Source organism: Mustela nigripes, chromosome 12, assembly GCF_022355385.1.
Source record: "Mustela nigripes isolate SB6536 chromosome 12, MUSNIG.SB6536, whole genome shotgun sequence".
NCBI classification, from domain to species: domain Eukaryota; kingdom Metazoa; phylum Chordata; class Mammalia; order Carnivora; family Mustelidae; genus Mustela; species Mustela nigripes.
The window spans coordinates 41,868,986-41,882,656 of NC_081568.1; the positions used below are offsets into that span (position 1 = coordinate 41,868,986).

Genomic DNA, 13,671 nt, shown 5'->3' on the forward strand with positions numbered 1-13,671 from the left:
TATTAGGGGGGAAACGACTTAGCACAACATACTTGTGGTTTTCCTGCCATTCGTACTTAAGATAAGTCTGAAGTAATAGAAGTAAGTTATTTAAAGTTGATTTATGGCAAAATAGTAAGCAAACAAGGGGTCATGTGGCATAAGGAAATGGTGAAAATTCGGGATGCTGAGTGGCTGAAGCTTGGGATTTTTCCCATGGGTGTGTGAGACCTGTACCCCAAACCCCAGCCCATTCTCACGGCCCCGTTAAGATGGACAGGTCTCAGAAACTCAACCCAAAACACCCAGCAGACTGTCTCATGTGCTGCTTCTTTTCTCTCTGGGCAGGTAAATCACCTTGAAGGAGGGCCTCACAGCCCAGACACAGGCTGAGAGGAAGGCTTGAGGGCCTACCACCCCACCCAGCCCAGGAGGGCCCCACAGTTGGACCTTGCCCCAGCTCTGGGACTTGGCTGAGGAAGACAAAGCTTCAGCGAGCCAGAGAGGAGACACCAAGAGGAGAAAGGACCGGTGCTCACCCAGGCGGCCAGCCTGGCCCCGGCTTCTCCGCCTCCCTGAGGAGAAGCCGCACCATGCTGGGTCCCCACCTCCCACCTCCACCCCACGGACTCGGCGAAGACAGCTCTACCCCCTCCACCTTCCGGATCCCTGATGGCAGCTACAGGTGTCTGGCCTTGGAGGCTGAGGAGAACAGCGGTGGCGAGGAGGGCCTGCAGGGAGAGGCAGGGCTCATGAACTTAGAGGAGGACAGGGTGGCCAGCAGGAATGGGGACAACTTGACCTGCAGAGCCACCCAAGGGGCACCAGACCTGCCCAATGCCCTGGGCATCCAGCCACCCAGCTGCTCCAGGGAAGCCCAAGGATGTCCCCAGCATGATAACAGTGCCAGCAAGGACTGGGACACGGTGAAGGCTCAGCAGGTGGTGATAGCCACCCCCCGCCCCAGCGCGGGACCAGGTAAGCTCATGACCTTTTCTCCTAGGCTGCCAGAGCCCACCGGGGTCCCTCACAGTCCCCTGGACACACCCCAATTAATAGCTGTGAGGAGATGGGGGGCTGGGAGTTCTGTGCAGATCCAGCTGGGCCCCATCTATGCCCACTCTTTCCTCTGTCAAAGAGGGCACGTGAGAAGTCCACGAGAGAAAGCCCTGTGATCGGGCTTGGCCAACAGAAGTCCATCCCTCACTCTCGTCCCCCCCCTTAATCATCCATGGCAACAAATGGCCTTGGATTCCAGGCCATGACAGGGCAGGACCGCCTCACTGAACACATCGTGTGCCGGCTGCCCGAGGGTGCTGGGGACGCAGCACTGGGCAAAGCCCATGAGGCTCTTGCCCTCGTGCAGTTTTCGAGGTCGAGGTTAAAATCTCTGATCCGATTGGACCTCCTGATTTTACAGGTGGAAAAACGGGCCCCGGAGTGAGGAAGACACTGCTCTGGGTGGCCTATTGGTGGCTGAGCTGGACCACATTCTCCCCACCCCAGTTTCCCATCTGTTAGAGAGGACAGAGGCATGGTCCGATCCATCCGTATCGCCTGGGCGAAGACCCAAAGACAGTGTATAGGGAAGAGCTCACAGTGCACTGCTGGAAGGAAGGGAGTCAGGGAGGGAGGGGGAAATGGAGGAAAGGAAGGAGGGAGGACAGGAGGAAGGGAGAGCATTTCCCCCCCACTCCCCTCACTGCCCCCCTACCCCCCGCAGGCTAAGGAGACAGCAGAGCAGGGCCGGACAGGGAAACCCACACTGAATCACCTTCATTGCTTGGGTCCCTGGAAACCCTGACGTGGACCCAGATGGAGAGGACATGAGCCCAGCCATGCTTGCTGAGGCAGGAGCCACAGCCAGCAGATGCTGGGGGCACAGGGCATGTGAGGGACCCAGGCCTGGGAGGGTTAATGTGTCAGAAAACTGGAGGAACACGTCGTTTCTCTGCAGGCATGGCTGATCCCCTGGCTGACAGCCCATCGACCATCCCGCCCACTCTCTTTTCTGAAATAATTCCTGCCAGGCTCTGACCACCACCCATGGCCACCATCGCCCCCACCCATCTCCCCACTCCCCTATGCTTGGATCACACAGGAGGCTGGTCAGGATCCAGCAGATGCCTTCGATGCATCAAGGGCAAGAAGAAGGAGGACCCAGGAGGGCCCTGCGGCCTTGAACTTGGAGATGGGCCCTCATACCAGAGTCAGCCCAAACTCAAGTCCCCAAGAGCCTGCAAGCCCCAGTACCTGCTCCCTTTCCCCTCATAGACCCTGGCCGAGTGTGGGGAGCCATGGGTGCTGGTTCTAGACCTGATACCAACTGGCCAAACCCCAGCAAATTGCATTCCTCTGGTGAGTTTCCCTTGGTTTCCTCATTCGTGAAAACAAAATTAAATATGAGTCCCCTCTACCTCACAGAGCCATTGTGAGGTTGCAGTGATCTTAGATTGGGGTAGTGTTTTGGAAATTTTAGAGTGATCACATGATGGACATTAATAATAATTAAAATGATCATCACCGACTCAACAGTACGAAAGCTATTATTCGTTAAGTAAGCCCTTATGTGCCAAGCCCACTGTGCTTTACATATATCATTTCACTGAACCTCAGAGCAATCTCCATGAGGGACATACTATGATTATGTCCATTACATGGATGAGAAGACTGAGGCTCAAAGAACATAAGTGACTTGTCTAAGACTCCTGACTAGTAAACTGCTATGCCATGATTCAACCATGGCTTTTTGAGTACGGGACTTTGTTCTTAGCCACCACCATATCCCGGAGTTACAGGGGGAGAGTGTTGTCTGTGACCTCCTGGAGTGGAAAAGACCATGGATGAAGGGTGGAGAGGGGCCACCTTTCATGTTCCTATTGGAACCTTACACAGAGCTTGGTCATTTTGTAGTATCCCATTCTCAACCCTCTCACTATACAGTCTTCTAAGGCAGCCTTCTAAAGCAAAATCTCCCCATTTTACAGGAGACACGGCTGAGGCTCAGATACCTAAGTCCCTTGCCCAAGTCACATAGTGTGGGCGCTGAGACTATGATCATGTTCTTCTTCCTCGAAGTCTGGTTCATTTCTTCCTTTAATGTCCAGCCAGATGGCCTCCAGTTCTGTCCTGAAAAATTCTAGGGGTGGAGGGGACAGGAGTGACCTTAGGACGATGTGTCTCAGGGAAGTCTTCTTGGAGGCGGAGACTGGAAGGAAGCTAGGTCTTACGGGAGAATAGAAATCCGGGTGGTCTTGGGTCATAGCCCACTCTGGCCTTTCTGCTCCCTCGGGAAAGGGAGCGGCCAGAGTCCCTTCTCTCTGCCTGGAGATCCGGAGGGAAGAGGCCTGTGCGGCTGCCAGGTTATTAGCGGATTAGGGCTTCCTTTTAAAGCTTCCTCCCAGTACCGCCAAGGGATTATAAGCATCTTCAGACAATTACACCGTCCTGCCGCAATTATACCTGCCTCTCTTGAGTGCCCACTGGCAGTTTGCAGGATGGGTCATGGCATCTTCTGCCTTGGGCACCCACCACCTGGGGTGGGTGGGTACTGGTGCCATTTCTCTAGAGCCTGAGTACTAGCTGAGTGGGGCAGAGCTGGGTCCTTGAAGGCTCAAGGGGCAAAGGGTTCAGTGAGATGAGGTGGGTAGCAGCCCGCAGCTTAAGTTTCCTGCCATCAGGAGAGAATATATAGGGGCAGGAATGTGTTGGGTAGGGCTCACGGCTGGGCCTCCGCCAGCAGTCGCTGGTCCACAGCTCATTAAGAGAGCCCAGAGCTGCTGCCCTCACTGCAACATCTCAGCTGCTCATTACTGGGCAGGGCTGGTTGACATCATTCTGGAAATAATCTTGTGGCGACCCTGAAGCCCAGAGATGGCAAGCAGCCTGTCCAAGGTCATACAGTACGTTGGTGCCAAGCTAAAGCTAGAACCCAGGGCTTTTGCCATCCCCCCCCCCCCCCGCCCCAGTTCTGTTGCCACACGCCATCCTAAATGCTTTGTATAGGTTACTTCATTTCATCCTCTAAACAAGTTGGATGAAGTTCATATTTTTCTTATCCCTGCTACACAGATGAGGAAACTAAGGCACAGTGAATTTAAGTGACTTGTCCCAGTCTCAGGCCTGTGGGTGGAGGAGCAGAGATTTGAACCCCAGGAGGTCTGGGCCCCTGCTTTCAACCACCTTCTGTGCTGCCTTGTCTCCATGGAAACGAGGCAGGAGGCTGTGTTCTTCCACCCACCTAGGGCTGGAAAAAGGTTGTTCAAGCTCTGGAGGATGGTGGAGGATTCTGCCAAGCCATGGTTCACCCTCACCCCCCACACACACACCGAATACACTTAGGGAAACCTGGGACCCACTGCTGATGCAGCCCTCCTGTATCTATGGCTTGGGGAGAGCCACCTTCCCTCTTTTCTAGGCCGTTCATTATTGGGGACCCAGGGTATCTATCTAAGGACTCGGTGGCCTTTCCAACTCTTACCGGACACTGCTCTGAGCCTCTAAGGTGGGGATGAGGGTGTGGATCTGGCTTGTCAGATACACCCTGCCCCTGGCCGTGTCTATACTGTTGGGGCAGAAGAGCCCCTGGGCATGATAAGAGCCGACCTTGATCATTGGGCCAAAGACAAGGCCCCCGCTCTTTAGGTCTGTGGGAGAGAGGACGGAGCAGAGACCGGTCAGGATACCATCCATGCCCCCTCTCACTTCCACATTCCACAGTGACCAAAAGAGAAGGGCAATGGTGTGGGAGCAAGGCGCACAGGCTCACATGTACCTTGCTCACACGCTCACACCCCCGCCCAACAGGTGCATCTATGCAGTTCTTATGCCAATAGGCACACACATATAATTACACATCTGCACACACGTGTACACATGTGCATGCCCTCAGACACCTACATACCCATGCATGAGGCATACACTAGTACACACACACACACACACATCCCTCACTCAGGCATGCCTACCTTTCACATGTGGATACATGTGCACACAGAATACACAGATTTGTACGCAGAACTACAGTCCCACCTGGAAATATCCAAGCACATATATTCCCTTCCTTACATACAGGTTAAAAGAACGTTCTTCTCTCCATTTTCTTTTGCTCACATACCTATACTTTAAAATCTCTCCTGAATGCACACATTCTCTCCTACAGGCATATCCACTCTTGCACACCCACTGTCACACACCTACGTACAGACTGAACCACTTTCTGTCCTCCTTCCTCTTCCCCATCCCTGTCTCTTTCATACCCACCCACACAGTAATTCTAGCTTCTCCCCTCTCCCTCTCTCTCTCTCTCACCCACACAGTTTGTTTCCTGGTTTCCCACAGGCTGGGCTATAGCCACTTTTCTTGCACATGTACTCATCAGGCAGGAAGTAGCTTACCCAGTGCCAATCCCCAGGACCCCCTCCATGCTTCCCACCTCCACTTGGGACAGCCCCAGCGCTAAGGCTACCATGGGACCAGAAGAATTTTCTGCAGATCCTGAGGCCCACCGGAGGGATGGGAGCAGCCAGGGAGGGTTTGCCCCTCTGTCACCTGAACCACCCCAAACTCCTGCAGGGGACCTCCTGCATGCTGTCCCCACTGGGGAGAGGGGATGTCCCCCAAACCCAGGCCCCCTGCAGCTCTGGGTTTCACAGGACCTCTGGTAGGGTGGGCTCCTGTCAGCACACTTCTAACTTCCTCTAGCAGAAATCTAAACACAGAACCTTGATATGAAAGACAAATGAAAGTGGAACCACCCTGGTTTGGAGGGGTGGGGTACTTGGGACCTAGGGAAACTCTGGTGAAAACCCAGATCAACATTTTTCCAAGCATAGTTTTGTTTCAAAATTGGTGGGAGTGTAAAGGGTGCTTGTTATCAGAACTGTTCCGAGCCCACGGCCTCCTCACCACTGGGAGGGTGTGCTAGAAGGTGGGCGTCTTGACTTGTAACAGCATCCCCTTGATTCTGATGCACACTGACCACTGTCCTGGGGCTCTGCTGAGCTCAATCTGAGTGGTGTTTAGTTCAACGAAAAGATGGGGAACTGAAACGCAGGAGCCACACAGCCTCCCTACCCCCTACTGTTGCTGACCTACCCGTTAAGCCCTGGAATGGCCCCAGGCCAGAGGGGAGGTGGCAACCTTCCTCAGTCCCCATTTGCCTGAGTCCTACCGAGGTAGACAGTTATTCTAGGCACCAGGGCTGAGAAGGGGGAGGGAAGATGGCCCTGAGGGGTACAGCATCTGGGTATGAAAGGAAAGGGTCTGGGGAGGTGGGGGTGGTTCAGTTATGGGGAAAGAATCACAAAGACCCATTTAAGAGGGGGTGGTTGGTGGGATTGAGAAAAGATGGGGAGACAGGAAGAACTGGGCGAAATGAAAGCAGAAGATTTAGGGACCGACCTGGAGAAACAAAAAAGGAGGAGGCAACGGAGAGACATTCGAGTGTGGCACAAGGGAGGAAAGCGGGAGGAAAGGAGCACCGCCGGGATCCCCGGGCCGAGCCCGCGGGGTGGGGTTGAGGGAGTCGCCCCTCGGGGGGGGGGGGGGGGGGGGGGGGGGGGGGGGGGGGGGGGGGGGGGGGGGGGGGGGGGGGGGGGGGGGGGGGGGGGGGGCGGCGCTAGGGCCCCGGGGAGCGAGAGGCAGGAGCGCGTCTCGCCCGCCCGCCCAGCCCTCCCGGCTCCCGGCTCCGGGTCCCGGAGCAGCCCGCTAGGTGGTGGCGGCGGCGGCGGCAACGACGCGGAGGGGGCGCCCGGGGCGGAGCGGAGACTGCGGGGGTCTCGGGGGCGGGGCGCACTGACGGACGCGGCCAGGTACGCGGTGGCGGCGGCGGCGCCGGTGAGCCCCGGGACAGCGCGCGGCGGCAGGAGGTGAGTGAGGGGAGCTGGCGGGGCAGGGGTGCCGGCGCCCGGCGAGCCTCGCCCCTTCCCACCTGTGCTGTTCCCCGCGCCGCGCAGGTGGAGGTGGCACATCTGGGCTCCAGTGCCCGCGCGCAGGGTGACCTTGGCCGAGTCGCTGCTACACTGTGGACCTCAGTTTTCCCATCTGTACCGTGGCGGGGGGCCGGGGCGGGGGTGGGGGTAGTCTGAAAAATCGGGAATCTCTGGAGCAGCCCCGGAGCGGAAAGACGCCCCGACGCGGGGAAGCTACTTCTCGGGGCTGCGCGGGGGCTCCGGCCTTCGAGTCCCAACCCGCAAGCACCTCGGGGACCGGGACAGCCAGGGCTGACGGGTGGGCACCGGTCGGAGGGGTCTGCGGCCCCTAGCCGGCTCCGGGAAAGGCGGGCCGGGCTCGCGCCGGGTTGACCAACATGGGCGCCCGTGGGGTAGCAGAACGGCGTGTGCTGGCCTCGCGTCCCCCTTCCCGCGGGCGGGGCGGCGGCGCCGGGCTCCGGCGGCGAGGGCGAGGCTTGCAGGACGCGGGACCTTGCGACCGCGGGGACCACCGGCCGAGCGCTCTGGGGAAATCGAGGCCCTTCCTGAGCGCCTAGGGGGGCAGAGAAGGAACTGTCTTAAGGGCTCTATCTCAGATTCGCACAACTGCCGGACCACTACTCCGAGGTGAGGGGCCATGGAAGTGAAGTGAGGGGAGGGTGGGACTCCTACCGAGCCCCTACATTGCGGAATCAGGGGCTCCAAAGAGCCCCTGAGAAGGCTTCTCTGAGGGCTCTGGGGAAAGGGTCTCCCTTTCTCCCTCCCCCCACCCCCAGTTATGGGCTTACTCTGGATTGGGACAGGGACCCCCTGTATTCCCGGTCTGGGTTGTCTACAAGGAGCCAGAGTGAGCAGGGAAGAGCCAGACACCCCACTCCCACTTTATCCTGAGTGACAAGTGGCTCTGGAATAAACCAACTTGCTGTGCGATCTGGAGACAAGCCCTGTCCTCTCTGGCTCCCCATGAGAGAGTGAGTAGAGTGACCCCTGAGGGGACAACTGCCTTGGAGACAGCAGGGACCAGATGGGTGAAAAGGCAGTTCCAGGGTGCCCCACCCCTGTCATGTTGCAAGGGTGGGATGAGATCAGATGCTGATCAGAGGGACTAGGGTATGCTGGGAGGGACTGGAAGTCGTGGTGCCCACCAGCCCGTCACCATCCCCACGCCTGACCCCGTCCTGTGCTGGGGGACAGAGCCACAGACCAACCTCTGTATTACCTCAGGCAGTGGGATGGGGCTCCTCCAGGGAGTTGAAAATGCCATTTGGAGTGGGGTCCCCGGCCTCTGTCTCTATATGAAACCTTGGTTTGGCTCTTCTCTCTGGTCTTCAGTTTCCCCATCTGTACAAGGGGAATGCCCCAGAATCACTATAGTTTGATATTCAGAGAACTTCTGAAAGACAAGTTTTTTGCTGCCGTGCTGCCCTCAGCTCCCACTTTTTTCAGGGTGGCCCCCACTTTGCAGGTTGTGGACTAGCTCCCCCCACATCCCAAACTAGCATCCAAATTAAGCTGTGGTTGGAATCATCATTTATGGTTAAAATAAAACCTTTACCCCCTTCCCTCTCTTGTTGGCTGTTGCCCTTCCCCTAAGGTGAGCAAAAGGACAAAAGCCTGTAGTATTCAGGTGCCCACTTCATAGAGAATCCTCAGCCTCTTCGGTCAGCATTTTATCTAAGCTCCCCATTCTAGAGTTGGGGAGACTGAGTCTGGGGATGGGATGAGTAGAAGGCAGCAGAGCCACTTTCCTTAGGACAGCAGCTCCTTGATAAGGGAGGGGGGCAAGTGACACAGGAAGATCTATAGAGATGGGAGAAGCACAGGAGGAAACTTCTCTGAATGTTCTTTTCCCCCTGGTCGTGCCCTCTCGCCATGGTTGCCACATGTCACCCTGAGCCTAGAAGGTAGACGGGGCATGGGTCAGCACACTCCTTCCACCTGCCGGTGCTGACGTTGCATGGGCTCTACACACCTGCAGGTCTAGGGGCCTGGCCTGAGAGGCACCTTTCCTTCAGGGCAGCTCCCAGCCTTCCAGACATGAGCTCATCAGAGCTGTTGATGCCAGGAAGGGCGGGACCGAGGGGGGAAGCAGGCAGGGCTGCCCAGCTTGGGTTGGGTGCCTCCATTGTGGAGGGTTTGTAGGCTCTGGCCCCCACTGTTGTGTGGAGGCAGGGACTAGATAGGCCAGCAGAGGGTCATGGGGGGGCGGGGGGGTGGATGGCCAAGTGCCCTGGGCTGCAGATCAGGGAGCTGGGTATTAAGCCGATATCTGTGCTTGCTTGCTGTGTGACCTTGGATGAATCCCTTTCTTTTTATGGACTTCAGTGTCCCTGGCTAGCTACAGGATGAGGTGGGTCCTTAGGCACTAGGGTTACAGTGGTGAACAAGACAGATAGATGGGTCCCTGTCCTCAAGGAGCTCACATTTTGATCAGAGAGATAGACCAGAAAATGGATGGCAAAGAAATAAGACATTTTCAGATAGATAAATTATATATGTATATAATTTATCTACCAATTATATATGTATATAATTTATCTATCTGATAAAAAGATATATATATATATATATACACAAAAGCCATGCTACTGAGATGGAGGACAGTTTGAAGGGGCTACTTTGTGTTGGTGGTTAGGGAAGGCCTCTCTCATTCCACTGGAGTGGAGACCTGATTATTTTCTGGAGGAGTGGTCATGGCTGGCTTCATGGAGGAGACATGTCCAGGACCTGGATCTAGAAGAAGGGGAGGGATTTGGTTGGGAGGAAGGGCATTTCAAAGGACAATAAATGGTTTAAACCAGAAGCTGGGGTTGGGGTACGGGTGGGGGCGACCATTGGCTGCAGATTATGAAAATGCCTTCATCCCTCATGGCTTCAGGCTGCAGACCCAAAGGAGCCCCTGGCCTGTGATCTGGTCAGAGGGGGTGGCTGGGCTCTTTTGAGTTAGGCCTGTGTATGTGTGAGCTCATAGTTCTTTGTGAACTGTCCCCGGACCCTGGGGCTCAGTCGCTACCCAGTGTGGCCAGAGGAATCAATGTGGGGACAGCCTCCAGGCCCTGTAATTCCAGAGGCTTACAAAAGCCCTCTCTCTCCAGAATGAAATCTTTACCAACTGGCCACTGCCTGAAATTCCACCATCCTGGCTTCATCTTTTCCACTCGTTGAGGCAGTATAGTGTAGAGCTGTAGCAACCCTCTCCTCCCCTGCCCAGCCTCCCAGGGCCACTGCAAGTGAAGCAAAATTCAGCCTACTCCTGTGTGACCAGTTTCCTGTATGGCTAACATGCAGATTCGGTGGCTGGACCCCTGGGTTCTCCTCCTGGCTAGCTGGGAGATCGGAGGCACATTCTATAACCTTTCTGGGCTTGCATTTCCTCATCTATAAATAGAAATAATAATAAACCCTATCTTTATTGTTGTCTTGAAATTAAATGATGATAAATGCTAAAAAAGATAACTATTCCTTCTTAGATAGTATTGTCATGTTTTGATCTCTGTGAAAATAGCAAGCCTTTGAGGAGATGGACACTAGCTCAAGATTCATATCAGGATAAGTGGCTTTTTTTTTTTTTTAAGATTTTATTTATTTGACAGACAGAGATCATAGGTAGGCAGAGAGAGAGAGAGGAAGGGAAGCAGGCTCCCTGCTGAGCAGAGAGCCTAATGCAGGGCTCCATCCTAGGACCCCCAGATCATGACCTGAGCCGAAGGCAGAGGCTTTAACCCACTGAGCCACCCATGCGCCCCTGGGATAAGTGGCTTTTTGATGTTTAGCCAGAAACAGGTTTTGATGGCCAGAGGATGGGTACAGTGCAGTGGAAAAGGGCCTGGACTGCACTTCGGGAACAAATACTTGAACCTCTGGTTTTAGCTAACTGGTTGGTGGTTTTGGGCAAATCATTCGTTTCCTCTGGGGCTCAGGCTCTGGTTCTGAGCTGTGATGAAATGGGGTAGAAAAGATGTGAGGGGATCATGGGCGAGAAAGAGCTCGGCGGACATTAAGAACATGGAGCCAGCAGGAGAGGCTAGGAAGGGGCGGGCTGAATGAGTCCCACAGACAGAGAGGAGGCTGACCGGAGACTCACACATCTAATCTTCTGGAATAAAATTTCTTGGAGACTTAAGAGTGTTCGATAGATAAAAACCAAAGTTCTTTAAAAAAAAAAAGTTAATGTTTATGGTTACTTAACTGTGTGCCAAGGGCATCCTAAGGTCTTTACATGTCATCAACTTCATGAAGTAAGTGCTGTTATTATCAGTGTTTTACAGATGGGAAACTGAAGCACAGAGAGGTTAAGTGAACTTCCCAAGGTCACATAGCTGGTAAGCAGCCAGATTCTAACCCAGGCAGTTTTGCTTCTGTACAGAAGATAGCTTCTGTACAAACTCTTCTACTAGATGGTGTGCCAGAGGCTCAGAGAGGCCAGGCCACCTGCTTAAGAACACACAGCATTCCTTTTGATCCTCCTCATCTCTGTCCCTCAGGTCCTGGAAAGAGGAACCTGAGGTCTGGGATCTGGGGTTCTGGGGTTGGCCCTTGAGGCAGCTCAGCCTCTTTTCTCCCCAACCCCCTTGTCCCCTGAGAGTAGGTCAGAGAGGATCAAGTGTACCCTGGGAGGGCTGTGGGCCCAGAAGCTCTGCCAGGGCCTGGCCAGTGGGTGTCATTAGTGTCATGATCCCAAGAATTTGAGTTGAAGTGACCTCCTGTGGAGTCTGGCATGCCTTCCCTCACTATACGGATGGGGAAACTGAGGTCAGAGGGTCCAGGGACCCACCCAAGGTCACACAGGTGGGAGGTGCTCTTCCTTGCCAACTGTCCTGCCCTGATGTTTAGTACTCGTGGGCTCCCTGAAGCGATGGGACTTGGGGATCCTCCCCCTAGTCTCCAAGGTGGCTCTGGTCTCAGCCAGGACATGATTCCTGATACTGGGCCCTTTGGGAGGGTACATGGAGTTGGGGGGAGGGCGCTGATTAAAAAATAGACTGTCACGCGCATGGGGAGTCAGCATGCCATCACCCAGCGGGCGCCAGTTGGCTCCCCCAGGCCCAGCTGCCAGGCCCCACTCAGGGCTCCCGCTGGGGGCTCCGCCCACCCCACCCTGGCTCTGGGCCTGAGGCTGAATGTTCTCCCTTCCCTACCCCTGCCCAGCCTCCAGGCAGATGGCGCTCTCACTGAGCCTGGGTGGGCCTGAAGCTCAGCCGTAGGCTTAAGCTGTCCGCCTGGGATCTCTTGTCAGCACCTGCTGGCTGTGTGGCCTTGACTGGGGCTCTTTCCCTCTCTGGGCCTCAGACACACCAGAGTGGTGCTAGCAGTGAAAGCTCTTGACAGCTTCCCAAGTCTTTGCCAGACTCCATCTCTCATTTCAACCCAGCAGACCATGCTAGAGACCCATCTCAGGGAACGAGGTGCCCTGTGAAGCCCACTGGGCTGGAGACCAGCAGAGCAGAGGACTGGACCGAGGGAATCTTGCGAACCCCAGTCTTGTACAACTTCTTCAGGGTGAGCAGGGCCAGAAACCACGGAGGTTTTTGCAGTAGTGATGTGAGCCATGTTTTTATCCATCGTTTCCTTCCCTCAGTTGACAAAAGTTTACGGAGTCCCAGCAATGCAGGGGCAGAGCAGAGGAAGGACAGCCAAGGCCCCTGCCCTCCAGGGCTGCTAACTGTCGTCAGTCAGGGCAGACTGACGCTCAGAAAAATATGATGGAATTACAGATCTAATGAGAGTTTGGAGGAGAGGCAGAGGAATGTGACCTCTGAGGGCAGGCAGCCCTCCCTGAGACCCAGAAACAGACCTGAAGGGTGAGAAGTGTGGTCAGAAAGGGACAACCCAGGGGGTAAGGAAGAAAGCATTCTAGGCTTTCTAAGTAGCAGCTGATGCCAAGGCTCTGGGGTGAGGAGGTGCTTGGGCCCTCTCTGAGCGCTTGAAGGAGGGGCAGTATGACAGGAAGATACGCTCCTTTTGGGAGGAGGCTGCAACAGGGGGCTCACGGGCAGCGGGGCTGGTTATGCAGGGCCTAGAGCCTGGGAAGGGGTTTGAGGCCCATCCTGGGAAGGAGGAGTGACTGCCAGCGCTGGTGTGGGAGGCTGGTCCTGCCTTCTCTCTCCTTTCCCTTGGAGCTGCACCCTGAGAGAGCTGTCCCAGGGTCCTTCCACACTCCCCTAGGCTCCTTACCCAATGTCCGGATCTTCTTTGCAGCCTAATGGCCATCAGATGCACCTGCCTTCCAGGAGGTTCTGGTGGTCTATCAGGCCTCAAACGCAGGCTGGTGAGGGCATGTTCTTAGCTACCTACTCGGCTGAGTGCCTCTGTTCAGGAGAATTCTTACTTTCTTTTATTCCTGTGAGAGCCTGTGGCCACAAGGAGGTTTGGTGTGGCTGAATGAAGGCCTGCCCCTGGATCTCTGGCCACTGCCTGTCACTGCCTCCTGTCCCCTGCCCCACTCCAAGCAGCACTATTCAACTCCAGAGTCTGTCCCGGCAAATCCTAGGAGGAGTTGGGGGACTGTGTTCTGAGCCTAGGTCTGCTGTGTGCTCTTGGGTACCTCCCTTCTGCTCTCTGGGCCTAAGCCTCTCCATCTGTATTGTTTGTGTGTTTTTTAAGACTTTATTTATTTATTTGACAGGGAGAGAGAGATCACAAGTAAGCAGAGAGGCATGTAGAGAGCCGGGGGAAGCAGGCTCCCTGCTGAGCAGAGAGCCCGATGCCGTCTAGATCCAGGACCCTGAGATCATGATCTGAGCCTGAGGCTCATGACCTA

General features: G+C 55.3%; 1 protein-coding gene across 1 annotated transcript in view; it reads left to right on the forward strand.

The window, feature by feature from the left end:
• The first annotated feature begins 450 nt into the window (after window positions 1-450).
• SYNPO (synaptopodin) overlaps window positions 451-13,671 on the forward strand; it is a 36,972-nt gene continuing 23,751 nt past the window's right edge. Inside the window, exon 1 of the mRNA XM_059417176.1 lies at window positions 451-957. Within this exon, the coding sequence (XP_059273159.1) occupies window positions 573-957 (385 nt within the window). The 5' untranslated portion in view covers window positions 451-572. The remainder of the gene's footprint in view (window positions 958-13,671) is intronic.